This window comes from Chiloscyllium punctatum, chromosome 7, assembly GCF_047496795.1.
Source record: "Chiloscyllium punctatum isolate Juve2018m chromosome 7, sChiPun1.3, whole genome shotgun sequence".
Lineage (NCBI taxonomy): Eukaryota > Metazoa > Chordata > Chondrichthyes > Orectolobiformes > Hemiscylliidae > Chiloscyllium > Chiloscyllium punctatum.
In genome coordinates this window covers 46,492,415-46,515,742 of record NC_092745.1, presented here as the reverse complement: position 1 = coordinate 46,515,742, position 23,328 = coordinate 46,492,415, and the positions used below count along the sequence as shown (strand labels likewise).

The window sequence follows — 23,328 nt, the reverse complement described above, 5'->3', positions numbered from 1 at the left end:
GCTCACTTTGACATTCTAATGGAAGGAGGTCACTGAGGAAGGAGATGAAGATGGTTGGGTCTAGGACTTTACCCTGAAGAATTACTGCAGTGATGTCCTGGGCCTGAAATTGAGCACTAACAACCACAAACATCTTCCATTGTTCTTGGTTATACTCTAACCAGTGGCTTGTTTCTCCCTGCCCAGATTCCTTTTAAGATCGGTTTTGTTAGAGCTCCTGAATACCACACCCAGTCAAATACTGCCTCGACCTCAAGGTCAGTCCCTCTCACCTCACCTCTGACATTCAGTTCTTTTGTCTCTATGTTTGAATCGAGGTTATAGTGAGGTCGCCTAGCTCAACCCAAAATGACAGCCACTAGTCTGAGATACACTGAGTAACTGTTACTTGATAACACTATTACTGACACCTTCCAATATTTTACTGATGATTGAGAGTAGACTAATGGGGTGGGAATTGGGTGTGTTGCATTTGTCCAAGTTTATATGGATAGTCCTACCTGACTAATTTTCCTAACACTGGTTTGGGGCCTGACTTGCTGTGGAGCTCAGCTCTTCAGTATCATTGCCAGAATGTTGTCAGGGCCCATGGCCTTTGCATGATCCAGGGGCTTCAAATGTTTCATGAAATAACTTAGATGTCAGCTCATTCATTTCATTCAATGATGACAAGGACCACAGAAAGAGGGTGAAAGGGGTCACCTACTCAGTACTTCCGGCTGAAGATTATTACAAATCCTTTGACTTTGTCATTTTGCAATGCTGGGCTCCCCCATCATTGAAGAGGAGGATATTTGCGGAGTGTCCTCCTCGGTTAGATGTTTTATTACCCACTGCCATTCATGACTGGGTGTGGCAGGATTACAGAGTTTGATATTATCTATTGGTTGTGGGATTACTTAGCTCTGTCTATTGCACACACCTTTTGCTATTTAGTGTGCATGTAATCCTGCATTGTAGCTTCACTGGATTGGCACCTCATTGTTAGGTATGTCTAGTACTTTACTCAATGAACCACAGTCCGTCTCCTAGCTTGATAATAGCAGCAGTGTGGGGAATATATGAAATCATGAGGGTTGCAGGTTATTGTCAAATGTAATTCTACTGCTGCTAATGGATCGCAGCATGGACGCCCAGTTTGATTTGCTGGATCGGTTCTGAACCTATCCCACGGTATGGCAGCACTGAGCTCCAATGTGGAAGCAGACCATTCGGCCCGTTGAGTCCCCACACCCCTCCAAAGAGCAGACCACCCAGACTCACTCCCCGACCTTATATCTGTATCCCTGCATTTTCCATGGCCAATCCACGTAGCCAGCGCATCTCTGGACACAACGGGTAATTTAGCATGGCCAATCCACATAAACTGAACGTCTTTGGTCTGTGGGAGGAAACTGGAGCACCTAGAGGAAACCAACACATACACTGTGCAAACTCCACACAGACAGTGGCCCGAGGGAGGAATCAAACTCTGATACCTGATGCTGTGAGGTAGCAGTGCTAACCACTCAGCCACCATCATAGTGGTTATCTTCTATCCACCAAGGACTGAGCAATGGTCACTTATACCAATACTGTCATAGGCAGTGATTGTTACAACAGGTAAATTGGTGAGGATGAGGTCATGTAGTCCTTCCCTCTTTGTGGCTCCCTCACTATTTGTTGAGGATTAACCTGGTCTGGCAGAAATGTGCTTCAGGACTCAGCAGTTCAGTCCGTAGCAGCATTACGGAGTTATATTTGTTAATGGACTTTGAGGTCTTCCAGCCAGTTTCCATCATGCTTTCGCCACGCTCAGTATTTCTTCCAAGTGGTGTTCAACATGCATGGAGGTGCACGGATTCATTGTCACCTACCTGTCCACTGCCAGCCAATCAGTTTGCTCACCCCCATTTAACCGGACCCTCTGGAGACTGCAGTCAATGTTAAAGGAACCCCTCTGCTAAGCATACTGGGAGATAACACATACCCAGGACTATGTCTGGAATGTCAGCTTTAGTCAGACTAGTTCACTAGCTTGTTGCAGTTCTCCCAATTTGAGACTAAGTGCCCAGATTCAGGAATGAGGACGTTGTAGCTGGGATCTTTGTTATTGTTTCTAGTGTCTCAATGATGGCTGGATGGCCCAAGATTCCTTTTCTAATTTTCTGCAGCAGTTTAGTACAACTGAGTGCTAGGAGGGTTCAGGATTAACCACGTTGCTCAGTGTCAGGAGATACATGTTGGCAAGACCAGGTAGGGATGGCACAAAGGGCACTCATGAACCAGATGGGTTTTCACGTGGGTTCACAATCACCATCACTGAGACTAGCCTTTTTATTCCGGATTTATTCACATGTCAAATAAGATTAATTTCCATCAGTTGTTGGTGCTGGGATTTGAACCCATGTCCCCACAGGATGAGCCCAGGTCTCTAGATGTTGAGTCGGGACACATTACCACTATTTGGCTGTTCCCATAATATTGACGGTTGAGGAGCAAAGCTTAGGGAGACATGTCCTTTCTTCAAGGTATTTATTTCTGCCGACAAATGGGACCTCAGTTTTACTGTCTAATTTGAAAGATACCAACAAAGACAATACAGCAGTCAGGAATGTACTGGAGCATCAGCCTGGAGAGTATGCTTTAACTCCGTCTCAGCTGATGCAGCTTCATAAATATTTAAGCTACAGCAATGCACAGCTATATCTTGTTGTGCTCGTTACTGCCTTGGTGCATTTAGGGTTACCCTGCTCGGTGATGGCCATACAAGACCCGGGATGTGAACTGAAGGAAGCACTATCCCAGGTTGCTGAGCAGGAGCGATTGGAATCACCTCAGTCCACACAACCCCACTTGGTTTTTAATTGATGCAATTTTCGTCTCCTTTGCTGATGTTGCAGTCCTGTTCAGGTAAGGATTCAAGGGTGCCATCCATTCTGCAGTGTCTCATCCCAAAGTGCTTTAAGACTGACCCTCAGTGAGACCTGCCAGCTGTATCTCCATCCTTCCCGGAGACAATGATCATGTTTCAGAGTCAGGAGAGTGCCAGCAATCGATAGGCCAAACCTTTGTTCTCTCTGGACCAGAGAAGCCGAAGCCAACTGGTGTTGAGGTTGGAGGTGGTGCAGGAGAAACCGACCACCGGCTGAGTAAAGCACACCGAAAGGAAAAACGCATCACAGTTTTGAAGACGGGTCTCTGAACTTTCTCTCCATAGATGATGCTAAGTTTCTCCAGCAATGTATGGCCTTGTCCAGATCCTCAGCAACCACAGTTCTGTAGCTGTGTTTGTAGCACTGCATTAGATTGTTTAGCTTTTATTTTGTGAGGGACCATGAAAAGTGCAGCAAACGCCACTTACTTTTACAGCAAAAAAGCTCTATCCAGGTGGGCCAGGAATTCCCTTGCAGGGTCCTGTACAAAATTGGCCCTCATAACTGTGATTTATAGCCTGGTGTTGCTGTAATTTATATTGCACTTCTTTGACATTCCAAGTGTCAGGGCCCTACCAAGCTACAGAAAGCAGCCATTTCCTCAACGCTGGGCTGCGAAAGATACAGTTACACAGGGGCCGTACAGTCAGCTACTTTGCCTTTCAGAATCCGACCCCAAACAAGTCCCAGAGTGCAGCTGTCAATATCATTTCATCACAGGCCTGTGGTTCTTTGTTCTGGTCGATTGCAGCCCTAGAGATTTTACCGTCTGATCTCCCATTTTCAATACTCTCCTGGTTAATAAACCAGAGTTTTCAAATAACGTGAACAAATAAAAACACAATTTTTTCCAGAAGCTTCTTGACAAGCAATGGTGGGGTGCGGCTGGGCAGGAATGTACATTTATCAGATCAGCCATGATTTTACTGAACGATGGAGTGAGCCTGAGGGGCCGAATAGCCTAATCTCGCTCCCAACTCTTCCGTTCATCTGTCCATTGATTTGACTCCTGCATTTTTTGCAGCAGCACCCTGGAAATCAATTGCCTGGATTCCTGGAGACTATAGGGTGTTCCTGAAGGGTTGGCAAACCTTCCCAATCCTGGTGGTATCTCCCATACAACCATCTTCAGAGAGACAAAAGAAACTGATCATGCTGTGCCAGAGGGAGCAGGAGCAAGAGAGCAAAAAGAGAGGGGGTAACAGCAATGATGGAGTTTTCAGCACAGTAACCTCTTGCCAGGCAAGCATTTTTTTTTACTAGAAGTTGGAGGAAGAGAGGTGCAGAGAAAGTTGAGGGATAGTTGTCAGAAAGCTGTGGGCTGTACGGAGAATGAAATAGCAAAGCTGAAATGCTGGCTTTGCTATTTAATTAAGTATCATTCCTGATGAAGGGCTTTTGTCTGAAACGTCAATTTTCCCGCTCCTCCAATGCTGCCTGACCTGCTGTGCTTTTCCAGCTCCACTCTCTTGACTCTAATCTCCAGTATCTGCAGTCCTCACTTTTGCCTATCATTCAGATGTAGCCTGTACTGCTGACTGCACTGTCAGACATCCCATAATATAACACTGCTAAGTATAGTGGTAGTAAGGCTAACAACTAATAATTCAAATCTTCCCAATGTGTAACTAATGATTCAAAGCTGTCACTCTGCTACTCTTAAGCAAGTGCTGGACTGGTATGTAGCCAGAAAAATATGCCAAGAGATTAATTAACATCAAGGAGATGGGAACATCATTACAAAATCATCGTCCGAGAGAAGATGGCCTGCCCAAAATTAATTTCCTTGCTCCGCCTGTTGGATTTAAAAGAATCATAAACACTGGAAGGAAAAGCCCACGGCAAAAATATTCTATTTCTGTCACACTTAGGTCTTGTTTATAGAAATGTACCCTTTAGGAGATCTGAACTTTCCAAGGGTTCCCACACATGTTCCTTCCCAACGGGAGGCTGTGTTTTCTGCTGTCATTCGATCTGTGCACGTTTGGACCTGCCAAAAAAGCAGCAAGCTACAACATTTCACCATCAAGTTGGTTTTCTTGAATTTTTAACCCTCTGCTACCAGCTGTCACTGCCGTAACAATGCAAAATGGAAGGGAAGAGCTCAAAGCCCACTCTAATAACTTGAGGAGTTTGAGTACGATTTAAAAAATCCAAAGCTGACTAAGGTGATCCTGAGGCTGTCAGCTTGCTGGTCAATCGGATCACTGATGACATCCTGCTCTTACCTGGTCTGGACTAAGTCGACTCCAGCGCTACATCACATTGGCCCAATGATGAACTAGTCTCAAATGGACAACAAAGGCCCATCATGCCAGCCCATGCCCATAATTCTTGAGAATTGTTTCTCTGTTTGGATCCTCACCTGCACTTTAGGTGGTTCCATCCAGTGCTCCATAGTGTCTGCTGTTATATTATCAGGCAAAACCACTGCGTCGCTGGGTGGGATCAGACATGATGGAACACACACTGAACCTGAAAGAGTGGACCACAACTGTAAATTGATATCATGTTGTGGACACCTATACGCAAAGCAGCAAGGATGTAAGTTCAATACTAGACTCACTATCAGACACTTTGACAAATTCAATTTATCAATGTAATTTCACCGCAGTGACTTTAAAAAAGTCAACTTGTTTAGAGATGTTATGTCACATCTCTAGAATAACAGGCTTCCCAACCCAGAGGTAGGACAGTACACTGGATCACATTAGCCTTTTGCTGAAGTCATGAGATACTAAGGACAATCTAGAACAGTGTGTACTGCTCAATGTTGCTGTCCATATAGTTTGAAGAGAAAAGTATACAGTTCAAGACCAGTCATTGCTATAGACATGACAAACAAGAGTGGTCCCTAACACCAGGCAAATGCAAACAAAGTCAGAAATTTACCGATGGCAGGGATCTGGCAGAGTGTGCCATGGCCTACGTTTAAGCTCAAGGCATTTTTGAGACATGCTCATGAATCCTGATGTAGAGTTCATGCAAAAATAAACAGAGGAATGGCAGAAAGAAACCAGTCAGACCATGTCCTGGTGTCAACACAATGAGGTACAGGCTGTTGTGTAATCATTATATTCAGGGTTGGAATCCACAAGGAGTCTGTGTAGTCCATAGCAATGCAGGTCTGATCAGCTTGTACTTTAGATGACAGCTCTAAAGATAGACCTGATCAATGTATTTAACTCCAACAGTCTGAAATACCTGTTCACAATGTGGTATTATATAGCTGGTCATGTAATCTCGAGGATGCCTTGCTGTGGGTAATATCCCTACCTCTGGGTCAGAAGCTCTGGATTCAAGTTCAACTCCAGGGCTGGATGGCCAAGGAAGGTGAGTTCACAATGTGTCCCAAAACAAGTTGAGTATCAACTTTGTAAATCCTTCCAACATACATTAATGTAAGAGTGGGCGTGATTCCTGAACAGTCTGGAAAGAAAATGGGACTCTATCGTCATTCTCCATAGTTTCAACATACAGATAAAAGTGTATGTTGCCATAGCAACCACTGATTTCTAGTGGGAACTGGTGAACCCGGTTGGCTGAACAGCCAGATTGGTGCCATCAGCAAGGGGTGAAATCCCTATTGGATCTGGAGTGGATTTGGGACCTTGCTACAGCCTTGATGGAGATCATGGCGCTGTGGGTAGGACCACTCCTCAGGCAGTGACCTCAACACGAAAAAGGAAAATGCAATGCCTTCCTTCTTAGAGCACCAAAGATCATCTTATAATGAGATATTTGGTACCAAGTGAATCTATTAAGCATTTTGTGTTGGAAGTATTAAATAACATGGCAAAATAGCTACTGTACAGAAAAAGATCATTTGGTCAAGGATGGTGTTTAAGTTAGACATATACATCTTCCCATCTCTTACCACAAACTGAGGATCACTTAGTCTCACATCTGTCATTAGAAAAACACTGCAGTCACGACTAAGGAAGAACTAACTGCATATTTAGAAAATCATCACAAAACCACATTCATTTTGCTTCAAGGTAGGAAAGGGAAACTTTGTTTGACGAATTTGCCTGGGTTATCTGAAGAGGTGGGGTGGATAAAGGGGGGAACCAGATTGCTGAAGGTATTTTAAAAAGTTCCTGCACAAGGTAAGACCTCATTGTGCTGGGAGTTCATACATTAACATGGATGGAAAACTAACCCACTCCCATCTTCTTGCTTCCAAGGAAAAAAAAAGCTCCAGCCTGTCCAATCTCGGACGACATTATTACTGACATAATTAACTAATCAGGCTTTTCGTCGAGCAAATATCTCGGAGCAAGAGCTGTTCTATTGTGTTCAAGGGTTCTGGAGCGAGTTCGTGCATTTTCCCCTTTAACATATGGCACACGACAATAGTCAAACGGGTAGGTCAGATCGCGACTTGCGTAAAGCACTACATTGTGCAATGTTTGGTGTACGTTCCAAGTGGTCTGCTGAATTAATGTTTACATAGGGCTGTGCTACAAGGATCTGCAAATTAGCTATTCTTATCTCTAATTCCTAGAAATTATGTTGGAAGTAGAACATTTCTTGGCAAGCGAGCTAATTGTCTACGGGGATGTGACGACATTTACAACCGTCAGTGCATTGACTTGTAAAACGTTGACTGCTGGCACTTCAGGCGTGTGGACGCCACAGCTTACACCGTCGCGAGTCTGCGAGAAAATATTTATTTCTTAGCTCTCCGCTTATGCCTCATTCCCGAGTTCCAACTTGGGCCTCTTGCACATCCACAATTTTTCTTGATGAACGCTTTCTTCAGCTGTCTGAACCCCAAAGTGCTCAAGTTCCCTCTGATTCAAGTTCCATAAGATTCCTGTGATATTTTACTGTATTAAAGGTATCAGTGCAAGTTGCTGCTGATGAAGGGAAAAGGGTGTGGCTGACTGTGTGTTAGCATTGCCTTTTGCTGGTGTGAATGCTAACACAGTCAAGTCAGAGGATGTGACACTCTCATGCACACATATACAAAGTAGGTCACTGGATACTGACTGAGAGCAGGAATCCAGACTGACATTTTTCCTTCTCCCGTCTAGCGAGGCTACAGGCTCATTGTTGCAGGCTTGTTTCCGCCCTGCCACAGTTAAACCAATTCAGCACAGCCCTGCAGACAAGCCGGAGACATACTGGGTCTGCACAGCCGTCGAACTGTGAACAAGTCACGGCTGTTAACCACTGCGAAGGAAAGGGGTTTCATGGGATTCAAGTGCAGAAGTAATGCAAATTGAACTACCCGTGGATCACAGAAACGAGGCTCCCTCGAGAGAGGGAAAATAATGACAGAATTATTAAGAGTACTGAAGAAGACCATTTCGCCCACTGTATTAGTACTGAATCTCTGAACATTTCAGCTCCTGCCTTTTCTCTGTAACCCTGCATGTTATTTAACTAACCATCTCATGCCTCTTCAATTCCCTAATTGAAGCGACTTTCACTACTTATCTCGGCAGTGCCCTACAGAGCCCAACTACTCACAATGTTAATTAATGCTCGTTTCGTATTCGCAAAATACTTTACACCTGTGCCCTCACATTCTCGATCCTCCTACAAGCAGGAACAGTTTCTCCCTGCCTACTTAATCCAAGCTTCTCATAAATTTGAAAATCTCTATCAGATCTCCCTCAACGTCTCCAGTCTAATTTCATGGCTGAAATTTCTGATCCTTGACACTATTCTCATAAACATCTTCTGAATTCTCTCCAATGCGCTCATTTCCTTTCTAAAGTGTGGCACCTGAACAACACTCCAGTTGAAGTCTAACTAGTGTTCTGTGGAGGTTTTCTATAACCTTCCTACTCTAAGCCCCTATTAAAGAAGCCTAGATTACTTTATGCTTTATTAACAGCTTTAGGTACCTGTCTTGCCACCCTTACTGACATATGTGCATGTAACACCCAGGTCTCTTTGTTCCTGCATACTCTTTAGAATATTAGCTTTCATTATGGATTAAAGCATCAGTTTATGCTCCCCTGCATTGACCTCCCTCTGCCACCTCACTGCCTACTCCATCAACTTGTCTGTATTGTTTTGAAGTTCTGCAGTATCCTCTTCAGTTTCCAAAGTTTTGCACTTTCCACAAAATTTGAAATTACCTGATCCAGACCATTTATACATCTCAGGAAAAGCAAGGGTCCCAATTCCGACCCCTGGGGAACTCCACTAGAAACCATCGTCCAGCCTGAAAAATGCCTATTGACCACTACTCTCTCATTTTTAATTACTCAACTAAACTTGTATCCACCTTGCTACTGACCATTTCATTCCATTAGCAGAACAAAAGAAGATTCAATTTCAGCATGACATGCAGAAAGACATCTCATTTCTCCCCAAATTCAGGAGGAGATTAAATTTTGGTCTCTCGTCATAGAGATGTGCAGCCCAGAAATTGACCCATCAATCCAACCTGTCCATGCCAACCAGAAATCCTAAATTAACCGAGTCTCATTTTCCCAGCATTTGGCCCATATCCGAGAACCTTCCTATTCATATTTCCATCCAGATGCCTTTTAAATGTTGTAATTGTGCCAACCTCCACCACTTCCTCTGGCAGCTCATTCTGTACACGCACCACCTTCTGTGTGAAAAAAACGCCCCTTAGGTCTCTTTTATATCTTTCCCCTCCCAACTTAAACCTATGCTCTCTATTTGGGACTCCCCCATCCCAAGGAAAAAAACCCTTAACTATTCACCTTATCCATTCCCTTCATGATTTTATAAACCTCTAAAAGGTCACCCCTCAGCCTCTGACGGTCCAGGGAAAACAGCCCCAGCCTATTCAGCCTCTCCCTATATATAGCTCAAAGCCTTCAACCCTGGCAACACCCTTGTAAATCTTTTTTGAACCCTTTCAAGTCCTTGTACTGCACAGTAAGGTTGTACTAATTGAGATGAAACTTTCCAAAGGCCTTTAGTGATTCAGAAAGACCAAAAAACTTGCAGCAAAGCAGGTGAAAAGAGAAATGCATTAGAGGTATTCGATATTATGAGGGTTTTGACAGAGTCAATTAGGAAGAAACTCTTCAACCATGAAGGGGTTAGGTTTGATTGGCAGGTGTCCAAAAGACAGCTTCAAGTTAAACTGAAAACATCGCCTGAACAGACTGTTTTTTTTCCCTGGAGTGTCGGAGGCTGAGTGGTGACCTTATAGAGGTTTACAAAATTATTAGGGGAATGGATAGGATAAATAGGCAAAGTCTTTTCCCTGGGGTTGGGGAGTCCAGAACTAGAGGGCATAGGTTTTGAGGTGAGAGGGGAAAGATATAAAAGAGACCTTAGGAGCAACTTTTTCACGCAGAGGGTGGTACGTGTATGGAATGAGCGGCCAGAGGATGTGGTGGAGGCTGGTACAATTGCAACATTTGAGAGGCATTTGGATGGGTATATGAATAGGAAGGGTTTGGAAGGATATGGGTCGGGTGCTGGCAGGTGGGACTAGATTGGGTTGGGATATCTGGTCAGCATGGACAGGTTGGACCGAAGGGTCTGTCTCCATGCTGTACATCTCTGACTCTATGTAATCTGGAACACACTGCCTGAATATGCGATGGAATCTGAATCATTAACAGAATGCAAAGGAATTGGAGAAACAACAGCAAGCGAGAAATGGGATTATTGGACAGCTCTTTCGAAGGGCTAGCACAAGCACTATGGGCCAAACAACCACACCCCTACCTTCTATGCTTCTCGGATTAACGCCCATAAAATGAATAATGATGAAGTCACTGGCACTTCCGCTCATTTTAAGTCTGAACATTACCTCTCAGTGACCGGCACTAAAGACCATCCATTCAACCCTTCAGCCAGGAAATGGCATGCAAGAAAAATATATCGTATAAGGAGACTGAGAGGCACACTAAAAACAATAATACTAAGGAATGATAAAGATCAGCACAAGCCCTTTTAAAAACATCTGCTACTTACCACACCAAATAAAATAAGAATGTGGACATTTTGAGTAAGATTATATCCGTAATCCTCTAAGTCTGTTTTAAATAAGTTGGTTGAGGTAGTTTGTGTGTTTAACTTTCTCTGTGGTTTATTGCAGTTGTTAGCTTGCTTAAAGTAACAGGGTTAAAAGCGGACTTTTTTACTTGAATGCATTAAACAGTGAAGTCCCAGAATGTTATGGTACTCATTACAAACCACACAGTGGTAATGATCTGTTGTGTGAATACTGCACAGGAGTTTATGGCTTGCACACAGTGTGCAGCTCACCAGATGCAAATCCACATCCAGGAGCATGTCAGCTAACTCCTACCTCAGTAAGGATCGAGCAGCCTGCCAGCAAATTTCCAGGTCAAGATCGATAAACAAATTAGGCCAGAACATGATCCACGTGCGAGAGTGACATCCGCACCGTTGGGAAAACAATACCCCATTTTTTAAAAAAGAAAATAAGTGAATAGAAAAAGCAGACACATGGCAAATAAAACTGCACACACAGAAGTGTGAAGTGATAGACTTTGGATCGGATTCTCAGCATGAAGCAAACCAAACAAAATGCTGCAATTTGAAAGAGATTGCAGAAACAAGGGGGTGGAGGGGGCTGACATTCACCTACCATATTGTTGAATATGGCAAGACTAACTGATGTAAAAAATGTGTTCAGAGTCCTCAGGGTTCCAATCAGAGGCACAGATTATGCAATCAAAAAGGTTGGGCTAAATGTTTAGCAATTATTATTTGGGGTCAAGGAGCTGGGGATATTGAATCTAAGAGACTTTGACCTTCTACCTTGGTGAAGGAGATTTGTTGGATCCCGACCAGGAATTTGAGTGGCATGCATTGACTGGAGGAGTTAAAACTGCTCTCCTTCTTGCAGAGCAAGCCTAGAGGAACTTTGATGGAAGTGTCCACTAACGTTCACTGATTAAATAGCAATAAACTGTTTTCAGTGGCAAGAGAGTCTGTAAAAGTTGACAGATTTAAGGGATATCCTTAATTAACAAAAATCTATGGATCTCAGATTTTCAGTAAATAATTACTACTATCAGTTGTAATCTTGGAGAGGACATTCCAAACATTTACCACACTCTATGTCATTGAAAGGTTAGTGGAAACAAATTGAACAGTAACTTTCCACATGGGAATTGGAAAAATCTGCAAGGTTACTGGGAAGAGCAAGGAAGTCAAATTAGCTGAATAGCTCTTTCAAAAAGCTAGCATAGCCACAATGGGGCCAAATGGCGTCACATGTCCTCTACAACTTGATAGCCACCTAAAAGTAAAAGAACTAAAGAAATTGGTCAAACATATAGGGGGTGGTTGACTTAACAAATCGCTGCTTGCTCAGACATAAGGACTTCACTTTGGACTTTGAAATGGGGTTATTTGTGATGTATCTACATTGTCCAAGTGTGGGGTGGGTAGCATTGATATTGAGATAACATCGACATCTCCACCAATATGAAAGCCCACCAGATCAAGTACAAAGCTGGTACTCAAGAGGTGCCCTAGTGAGCTTCTCAGCCAATCAGGACAGCGATATCCTGCCCTGCCAGAGGCTAGCATTTGAGGGTCTTTGATGACGGCGATGGATATGAATTCAGGTGTTGGGAAGAGGGGGGATATTTGGCCGGTGTCAACCGACCTGATCATTTGCCCTACCAAGCGCTTTCATCGAAGATGAAAATCCCACCCAAGTTTCACCGTCGGAGGTATCTTCTAACACAATTCAGTAATGCAAAATATCTTAGAAAGCTAGATGCTTTCTCAGGTTTCTGGCAACTAAATGTGATTGAAGTCAGACAGAACACTCGTGTGGGAGCTTCAGGTCCTTATCCTTTGGTATTGATTCAGTCCAGGAAGTAAATCAGAAAAACATTCATATGATCTACGAGCACAATGAAGGTGGTGACACATAGATGGATGACAGAACAGTTTGGGGTTTCTCCAAGAAGAAATATGATGACACAACTTAGGAATGTACTTCAAGTTAATTTAAGAATCCATCGGAATCTTAATAAAGATAAATGCGATTTTGACCAGTCCCTGTTGGTGATATAATTGTTAGAGAGTTAGCTGATGTGCAGAAGCCTCATCTATCGAACAAAAAAGATAAATAGGGCACAATTTTCCCTTTATTTATAAGAAAAGTGTTGGGGTGAGTACATTAGGTTATAAAACAACATGCTGCCCTCATCAATGCGTTAAACTCACTTGACTGCCTGATAATCAGCTTATTAAGAGCTGATTAGTGAATGAGGCCAATTTTCTCAGCCTATCACAGCTCTGGACACTGGCAACCTGTGTCCGTGGAAACTGCCGGTCAATCAGATCCCAGTCAATTCTGGGTCCTAAGCCCATCAGTTGATGCCTACACTTCAGTTAATGGGTCATCCTCACCAACCCCTATTGGTAATTCCGTCCAGAAACCAAATTCCAAACATACAGCCTTCTACCTATATCCTGACCAAAATCAACAAATACACCATCAAGCTCAGGGTTTCTGCAAGCTAATGGCTTTATCTGCTGAGCCCTTAAAAGAACTGCGAATGTTTAACAATCTACTTTCCAAATGAGACAGAAGAAGCCATTAATACACTTGGGAGATTTGACTGTAGTACAAGGTCGAATAGCCGGTAAGTTTTGTTTCATGTGATTTTGTGCAATGGACAATAACAATGTAGCCACTGGTGAAACCTCTCCCCTAATCACCTTTATCTCCACCACTCACTTCACCAACACCATCCGTCCCCAACACCGTCCACTGCCCCAGCGATGGAGCAAGTATTTCTATTCCTGTTTCTTATTGAGGTAGTAGCACATCCAGGTGGACATTTCCCATTGTCTGGCTGTTACCCTTTCTCTGTCAGCTTCCGTGAGCAGGTCACAGACTCAAAGGGCAGGCCTCTGCCACTATCTCAACTATCAAATGAAGAACTGCTTCATGGGTAGGTCTTGGGTAGGACACCTGCAACCTACATTGGCAAGATGGTACAGCCTGGAATATCACAGGCCCATCTCCACTGCCCCATGATCACAGAAATTTCAGTGGGAACAAAGAAACATGAGCCACAAAACAAATTAACTCACTCACCTCTTTCAGATTGGCACAATCTACTCTCTACCCAGCACTTCAGTAATGGGCAAACTGTGACTTAAATAACTGGCATGCAAACTCCCATTTTCTACAGCCTTGAGACTTTTTCACTGGAAAACTTAGCACTTGCACCAGAGCTGTTTTATACATGCTTTTCTGCTTGAATGCCAACATGCAAAATACTGCAGTCTTATCTTTTCACTCAGTTTATCCACGTTTCTTAAGGAAGACTGGTAAAAGGATGGAGTTTGGTCCGCAGCCTGTCATGACCTCCCACCTTATCTTTACTCCTGCCTTGGGAGCCTCTCAATTAATGAAGAGGGATGAGGAAGGCACCAGACAATGGCCAGCAGCGAGAGATGTTGTCCTGTGAAAGACAGCTCAAGGCTCTTCCACACGCAGCAATGCCAACACTCACAATCCACTCGCAGGAATTTTCAGTGTCTGTGCTCCAGCCTCTCTCTCTCTCTCTCTCTCTCCACATGCTTGAGACCAAGATCAATGACTATCCCATCTGCCTTGGCTATGGATGTCATGGCCACTTCCCAACGGAAACACTGACACAATGTGTAATGAAGGGTATTCTTTCCTAAGGCACAGTGCCAGCACTTACCTCCAGAATATGAGCAGGATTTTCAATTGCCTTCCATTTACATTGCTGCAGGCTGAGTGCTTGATGGCAACACATTCCCTGGAACTCGGCTTCATAGCAACTCTTTTCCAAATGTGACATTTGGAAGGGAATTCAAAGTTTTTCGTGAACACTTTATGCTTAAATATCTTTGTACATCTGCAAGACTGACTGGCCCCACGTCAATGTAAAAGATTTATAGACACTATTTATGTATCTTTCAGTACCTATTGCATGGCCATCCGCGCATATATATTCTACCAAGTTCAGCTCAGGAGGTGGTAGACAGTCTCCATGCACCTGTTCACAGAGTGTAAAGTCTTCAGTCCACGTGCCGTCTTTCGTACAACGGATGGGTTCCTACAGAAATGCAAACATATTAGACAGCAATAATGGAGACGCCGACTGATTTAAACTGGGGGGAGAAAAACACATTCATCATACTTTCGGTGATGTACTTATGACTCAACGAACCGGCCAAATGGAAGACACTCTGGGGTTTTATTCTGATGGTAAGGTGCCATGTAAAAGCTTCACTCTAGGTCTACCAGATCTACTGTAGCAAAGGCAGAACAAGACAATGTGGTGGAACGGGAGCCAGTCAGCTTCCAAAACAAAGCTGTCCACTTTACAGCTGTGGGTAGTTCAGCACATTTTATGTTCTCCTGAAACAGAATGTCAACTTTATATGATGGAATTTAGTTTCTTTTTAAGATTAAGTATGCCCAGGTTATAACCAAACATTGCAGGTAAGCTATCGAATACACTGTTTCTCCAAACTGCCAAAATACACAATTAGACACCCCTATTCAATCAATCAATCAATCCAAATTCTGAGGAAGGGTCACTCAACCTGAAACATTAACTCTGCTTTCTCTCCACAGATGCTGTCAGAATTGCTGAGCTTGCCCAGTCAATTCCATTTTTGTTTCTGATTTGCAGCATCCACAGTTCTTTCGGGTTTTATTCCAAGGTCAGGTTCAGTTCGTAGTAGATGAAAGGTGGGGTTTCCTATCGGGATTTGAAAGTCAGCCACAGAATTGGTTAAGTCCAGAGTAATGTTCACTGCACAGTCCCAGAGTCGTACATTTCCCCACCCTCAAGACAGAGCCCCAGTTGTTTCCCTGCGATATTTCCATTTCACACTCGGTAAAAACCTTTTGAAACTGCACCTGCTACAAACTCGGGATCTTTAAGATCAGAGTCGAGACCCCTTCCCTCCACCAAACTTGTTTCACTTTCAATCCTACCACTCTTTATCCAGCAACTGAGCTGATGGCATGGCCACTGGAACACGAGCCACTAGGGAAAACAAAAAGCTTTGCTGGCCTGAACATAACATGACCAAAAATGAATATCTGTTTCATGAGTGCGATTATACTCCCTCATAGCCTGTAAGGTCTATTTATAAAAAAACACATTTACCAATCCCGACAGCTCCCCCACCTCCACCAGACAGGTAATGTGAAGGGAGTCTTCATAATATTTACTTTAACTGGTGTAATATATCATTTGAAGAGGCAAGAATAACTTGAAGTCCTTTGGTTGAACTCTGACTGCACAGACTGTTTTGTATTTGCACGTCTTTGCAACTGCAGTGCACATTTACAGCCATCAAACTGGACAATGTTTAACACATCTCTTGAGGAAGACACCTTCCTTATGCTCCATTGCACCCCTTCTTGAGACTGCAAGTCCAGGAGGCCAGTGGCTAGACTCTAGAGGATGTGTGCTACAGAGGTAAGGGAGAACATATGTGCAACAAATGGCCTGCATGGATCAGATGGCAGACTGGCACCAGTTCCTCTGAGGCATCTACGTTAAGGGCATGACAGTCTGCAATGTGTTCAGGGTTAGGTGCATCAGGACTGGAATCACAGAGGCTGCTGGTAAACAAAAAGGCACTTGCACCAAAAAATACACTGATATGGTAAACCTGCCAAATCTTTTGGATCTCGACTGGATACCAGTGACGTAGCAAATTGACCCTTGAATCACTGCACTGGGACAGTGCTTGTACAACTGCTGTCCGAAGCAGGTTATCATTGTGACATTGGAAAAGCTGGTGCAATGTTTCATGGCATGGTTTTTAAAGAATAACTTTAAGCCAAGCCTGCCCCTTTAAAGGTCACTTCTCCCAAAAGGCAAATCAGTTCATGATGGCCACTTTGCCATTGCTGAGCTAAACCACACAACAAGTTGGCTCCTATCGCAGATCGATTTCAAGCCACTTGCTAATGGCTGGGTTTCTTTATCAATCACTCAGGAATGTTTTACATCTGTAACAATAAACAGAGAGTCTGGAATATGATGGGCACATGTTAGAAATCTCACATTAATGTATCCTGGTGCCTTTAAAATAACAAACATAACTCGTGTCATTCGCGCTCTGCCTGCTCTCTCCACGTCGTCCTCCACACTCTCCATTTGACAAGGAGACCTGGCCCAAGAACTGGAAGCCTCACATCCAGTGCAGCAGGCAGAAGTGAAAGCTGGTTCACTCTCACCTGGCTTTGCAATATCTACTCTGGGAGATGTCTGCAGTCACAGGGGGGGTCGGATGTTGGACTCACTAGGCCAAATCCCAGCACCGATACCTCCAAACAATGATGAGCCAGGGCTCACCGAAGGAAGTGAAGCATCAGACCCTACACAACACAGCTTCCCAAAATGGGGCCAGGACCCTAACAGGAGTGACGAGGTGAAACTTTGGCATCATATGCTCCAAGGCAGCAAAGACCACTACCCTCCCCCTCCCTAACAACAGCCCTTCACTACTCTAATAGATCTTTTCCTCCTCCTTTCCACTCAGGTCCCCGCTGCTCACCGAGGGGATCACAGCAGTGTTCAAGCCCAGAAAAGGGGTCACATTTGGAAAAGGTTTGGGAAGCATTGTCCTACAGCTGCAGTAATGAACTGCTTAGAACACGGCCTCCACAGGGTAAATCCAAGATGGTAATCCCATCTTCAAGCTGGGGCTAAAAATATATGATTACAGGTGGACAATTCGCACGTGCAGACAAGCGACAGGCACAAGTGAACTGAAACAAAACATTGGAAACGGGCACCTGGCGGCATCTGCGTCCAGTGTAGATTCATGGAGGTAGTGGCAGAGGCGAGTTTGGGCCCAGTACAAGATCAGATGGCATCAGCAGCGGCAAGGTGGGCCTGAAGCAGACTCGTGGCAGCAGTGGAGGAGAGTTTGAGCTGGTGTAGTACCCAGTGGCATTGGTGGCATTTGCATTGGCAAAGCCCATCGAGGACTCAGTATTAAGTGCAAAATGCTGCCAAGGAGTGGTGACTTCCATTCCAGGGCGATTGTGCAGTGAAAGGAACTCATGCCTAGCCACCGAGCCCATGGTCCACAGCGGAGCATCTCACAAGAAGGACTGGAGACTTTTTCTGTCTTTATTTTCTATGCTTTGGGTTACTTTTCTATGTTTAAGACAGCGCCAGAGAGTGGTGACACTATGCAACACTTCTCACTGTATTTTCTAACAAGATACACATGGCAATAAATAAATCAAATCAAATAATGGTCCTTAGCACAGAGACTTTGGCCTAACCTGGGACAAGGGGTATCTTACTTGAAACCCTTTAGGATCAAGCCACAGCCACTGAGTTGCCCTGCACTGCCTGATCAACTGGCTCATTCTGTAGGGGCCCTGCCTGGGATCAAGTGTCGAAATGGCAATCGCTATATCCAAAATAAAATTCAATAGTTTCAATTCTATGAACACTGGAAAGTATCCTGCCCTGAGCATTATGAGTACACAATGTTCCTTTGCAACGGCCTTCCAATAGTGTATTTTTAACACAAGAAAGAAAGGTAAAACCACACATACACACACACACAGTCTCCACCAACCTACTGAAAACTGCCTACATGCTGAATTTTATCTCGACAGCATGTTCTGAGTGCTCAAAGTGAGTTATAGTTTTGGTCACCAGTTTTATCATTTAGAACTCAATACATCCAGAAACACAGTGTGCCTTTCAGACCACTGATAAATGTCTGGTGAAAATCAAACTTGACAGTGTGATTCATAACAATAACTACAACCAACGGTGGTACCAAAGAAGCGAAAAACATCGCATTGCAGGAACACTATCAGACAAAATCCGACACCAAAGCGATGCATTTGGACTGGTGACCAAACCCTGATCAGTGAGGTAAGTTTTAAGGAGTTTTCTGGAGGGAAAGGGAGCGATGTGGGGATTTAGAGACAGATTGAAGAGCTTTAGAGCTGGGAACCTGAAGGCATGGCTGTCACTGGTGGACGGATAGGAATCAGGAATGTGTGGGGAACCCAAATCAGGGTCGCAGGGAGACCTTAGAGGTTATGGGGCTTGAGGAACTTAAAGAGGAGGGCAGACAGATCGGAAGAGTGATTTGAAAACAAGGATGACAACTGCAAAAGTCGGTGACATTGCAGACCAGGAGTCAAGAGAAGCACAGGGATGATGGGTGGATGGGATTTAAGCAAGAAAAGTACAACAGAGAGGGATATGCAAGGGAGAATATAATGGGTGAAGGAATGGCCCCGATGCTAGAGTGGAGAATGAGAACCCAGTTATTGTCCACAGAACCGGAGGATGCAAATTTGATACAGAGCTTGAGAGTAGAGGGTAAAGTCAGGGATGGTGAGATGAAGAGGGCTTTGAATTTGAGGACAAGAACTCAAATGGAGAGGTGATGGCCTGATGTATTATCGCTAGACTTTTAATCCAGAAACTCAGCTAACGTTCTGGGGACTTGGATTTGAACCCTGCTATGGCAGAAGGTGAAACTTGAATTTAAAAAAACATATGTCTCGAATTAAGAAGGTTATGATGACAATAAAGCCATTGTCTATTGTTGAACAAACCCATTTGGCTCACTAATGTCCTTCAAGGGAATCTGCCATCCTCACCTGGTCTGGCTTACGTATGACTCCACAAACGAATGTGGCTGACTTGCATAAATAGCCTAGCAAGCCACTCAGTTGTACCAATTGCTCAGAGGTCTCAACAAAGAAATGAAACCAGGTGGATTACCTGGCATCAACTTCGGCACCAGAAAAGACAATGGCAGAAACAACTCTATTGACCCTACAATGTCCTCTTTACTATCATCTGGGGGGCCAGTACCAACATTGGAAGAGCTGTCTCACAGACTACTCAAGGAACAGTCTGGCATTGTCTGTGAGGTATGACTCTGTGAATATGACTATGTCCCAGACACCACCATCACCATCCCAGGATATGTCCTGTCTCAGGAGCAGGACAGACCCCAGCAAAGGTGATGGCACAGTGACATACAGTTGAGAGGGAGTTGACTTGGGCATTCTCAACATTGATGCTAAACCCCATGAAGTCCCATGGCTTTAGGTTAAACATGGGCAGAGAAATCTCCTGCTGATTACCACATATGGTCATCTCTCAGCTGATGAAAATCGGTACTCCTCCATACTGAACAACACTTGGAGAAAGCACGGAGGATGGAAAGGGTGCAAAATGTATTCTTGGTGGGGGCTTCCAATGTCCATCACCAATAGTGGCTCAGCAACAGTACTACAGATCGAGCTGGTCGGGTCCTAAAGGACAGAGCTGCTCGAATGATTCTGCATCACGTGGTGAGGGAGTCAACAAGAGGAAAAAACATACCTGACGTCATCCTTCCAATCTGCCAGCTGCAGATGCATCTGTCTGTGACAGCATCAGTAAGAGTGTCCACTGCACAGTCCTTGTGGAGACGAAGTCCTGCCTTCACAATGAGAATGCCCTCCACACTGTCACGGTGCTAAATGGGACAGACTTTGAACAGATCGAGCAACTCCAAACTGGGCATCCATGAGGCACTGTGGGCCGTCAACAGCAGCAGAATTTTACTCTGGCACAATCTGTAACCTCATGGCCTGGCATATCCCCCACTCAACTATTACCATCAAGTCAGGGGATCAAGCCTTGTTCAATGGAGAGTGCAGGAGGGTATCCCAGGAGCAGCAGCAGGCATAGCTGAAGAGGAGGTGCCAACCTGGTGAAGTCAGGATTATTTGCATGCCAAACGGTACAAGCAGCAAGTGACTGACAAAGCTAAGCAATCCCCCTACCAGCGGATCAGATCGAAGCTCTGCAGTCCTGTCACATCCAGTCATGGATGGTGGTGCACAATTGAACAACTCACTGGAGGAGGAGGCTCTGCAAATAACCCCATCCTCAATGACGGAAGAGCCCAGCACATCAGCGCAAAAGATAAGGCTGAAGCTTTCGCAGCAATCTTCAGTCAGAAGTGCCAAGTGGATGATCCACATCGGCCTCCTCCAGTGGTCCCCAGCAGCATAGATACCAATCTTCAGCCAATTCAATCCACTCCATGTGATATCAAGAAACAGTTTGGAGACACTGGATACTGCAAAAGCTACCAGCCCTGACAACATTCTGGTAAACGTAGTAGAGACTTGTGCTCCAAAACTGGCCACTCCCCTAGCCAAGCTGTTCCAGGATATAATTGGTGGAAAATTGCTCAGGTATGTTCTGTACACAAAAAGCAGGACAAATCCAACCTGACCAATTGCCAGCCCATCCATCTACTCTTGATCATCAGTAAAGTGATGGAAAGTAAGTGTCATTAACAGTAGTTATCAAGCTCAGCAATAACCTGCTCAGTGACACCCAGTTTGGGTTCTACCAGGGCCACAAACCTCCTAACCTCATTACAGCCTTGGTTCAAACACAGACAAAAGAGCTGAATTCCAGACGGGAGGTAAAAGTGACAGCCCTTGACATCAAGGTCAATTCAACCAAGTGTGCCATCAAGGACCCTTAGCAAAACTGGAATCAATGTGTATCAGGGGGCAAACTCTCCGCTGGCTGGAGTCATACCTAGCACATAGGAAGATGGCTGTGGTTGTTGGAGATCAGTCATCTCAGCTCCAGGACATCTCTGCAGGAATTCCACAGTAAGGGTCCTCAGCACAAACCATCTTCAGCTGCTTCATTAATGACCTTCCCTTCATCATAAAGTCAGAACTGGGATGCTGAAGATTGCAAAATGCTCAGCACTATTCATGACTGCTCAGATACTGAAGCAGTCCATGTTGAAATGCACCAAGATCTGGACAATATCTACAGTTGGGCTGACAAATGACAAGTAACATTCAGGTCACACAAATGTCAGGCTATGATCATCTCCAATAAGAAACAATCAAACCACCACCCCTTGACATTCAATGGTATCACCATCACTGTACCCCACAATCAATATCCTGGGGGTTACCATAGACCAGGGACTCACCACACAAACAGAGCAGCCGCAAGAGCTGGCCAGAAGCTAGGAATACTGCAGTGAGTAATTCACCTGCCTGTCCATCATCTGCAAGGCTCAAGTCCAGAGTGTGGTGGAATACTCTCCACTTGCCTGGATGGACACTGCTCTAGCAAGACTCAAGAAGCTTAACACCACCCAGGACAGAGGAGCCCAGCTTGATTGGCACTGCATCCACAAATATTCACTCCCTCTACCGCCAATTCTCAGTAGTAACAGTGCGTACTACCTACATGATGCATTGCAGAAATTCACCAAGGCTGCTTTGACAGCACCTTCCAAACCTAGGACCACTTCCAACTGGAAGGACAAGGACAGCAGACACAAGGGAACACCACCACCTGCATGTTCCCCTCAAAATCACTCACCATCCTCACTTGGAAATATATCGCCCTTCCTTCACTGCCGCTGGGTGGAAATCTAAGAATTCCCTCCCTCAGGACATTGTGGGTCAATGCACAGCAGGTGGACTGCAGCGGCTCAAGAAGGCAGCTCACCATTGCTTTCTCAAAGGCAACTAGGAATGGGCAATAAATGCTGGCCAGCCAGTGACGTCCACATCCCATGAATGAATAAGAAAAGTAAAAGTGTCTTGTTGATATTCTGGGATCCAGAAAGTTGGTGCAGCCTGACAAAGCCGAGCATGCATACAGAAGGAGCTTGGCAATGTGAGGGAGTTACTGTTTGGAGAGAGTGCAAATGGAAAACAATCGAGCGAACAGTGATAAACTCAGTCATTCTCCTGGTCAACAATGGGGGCAGTAACCTCCACAGGTTCAGAGAGTTGCAGTCAGAGGAACCCAGAAAGCTTTCTTTCCAACCCTCCAACCACCCCAGCAAAGGGATGTCAGCTCAATCTATTCCTGCGCAAAAAAGACCATTTACTTGGTAGGTCAGCTAGATCCTGCCATCCAGTAGCTGCTACCAACAGTAAAAGCTCTAGCACTAGACCAGAAACATTTCTGACAACTTGCCCATGGTAGAAGTCAAACTAACTGACCTATAATTTCCCGCTGTCTGCCAACCTCTCTTCGTGAATAAAAGATTTCTATCTGCTACTGCTCAGGCTGAATAAATCTAGTCAATTTTGGAATGTCAACACCAACCCATCTGCAAACTCTTTCAAGGCCCTCAAATAAAATCTATCAGTCAGTCTGCTCAGAATCATGTCCCTAGTGATTTTAATTTTACCAACTACCTCTCTTTCCTCAACCTCTTGATTTATCGGTATTACTGATTTTTTTTTGTATTCTCAACAGTGAAGGTTAAAGCGAAATATTTGTTCATTTCTTCTGTCTTTTTCTTGTTATCTATGATTAACCCTTTTTTTTTTCTCTTTCTGCAAAGGACCAGAACTCACTTTACTCATTCTTTTTCCTCTCTAAATATCTGCAGAAATTCTTGCTATCCATTTTCATATTCCCAGCTCGAT

The 23,328-nt window shown here is 44.4% G+C and overlaps 1 protein-coding gene across 1 annotated transcript in view; it reads right to left on the bottom strand.

Moving 5' to 3' along the window:
- Positions 1-23,328, bottom strand: part of LOC140479625 (pappalysin-2-like) — a 409,230-nt gene that overhangs the window by 93,230 nt on the left and 292,672 nt on the right. The window contains exons 18-19 of the mRNA XM_072573508.1: positions 14,818-14,950; positions 5,281-5,390 (exon numbers count right to left, since the gene is read on the bottom strand). Coding sequence (XP_072429609.1) covers positions 5,281-5,390; positions 14,818-14,950 — 243 coding nt within the window. The remainder of the gene's footprint in view (positions 1-5,280; positions 5,391-14,817; positions 14,951-23,328) is intronic.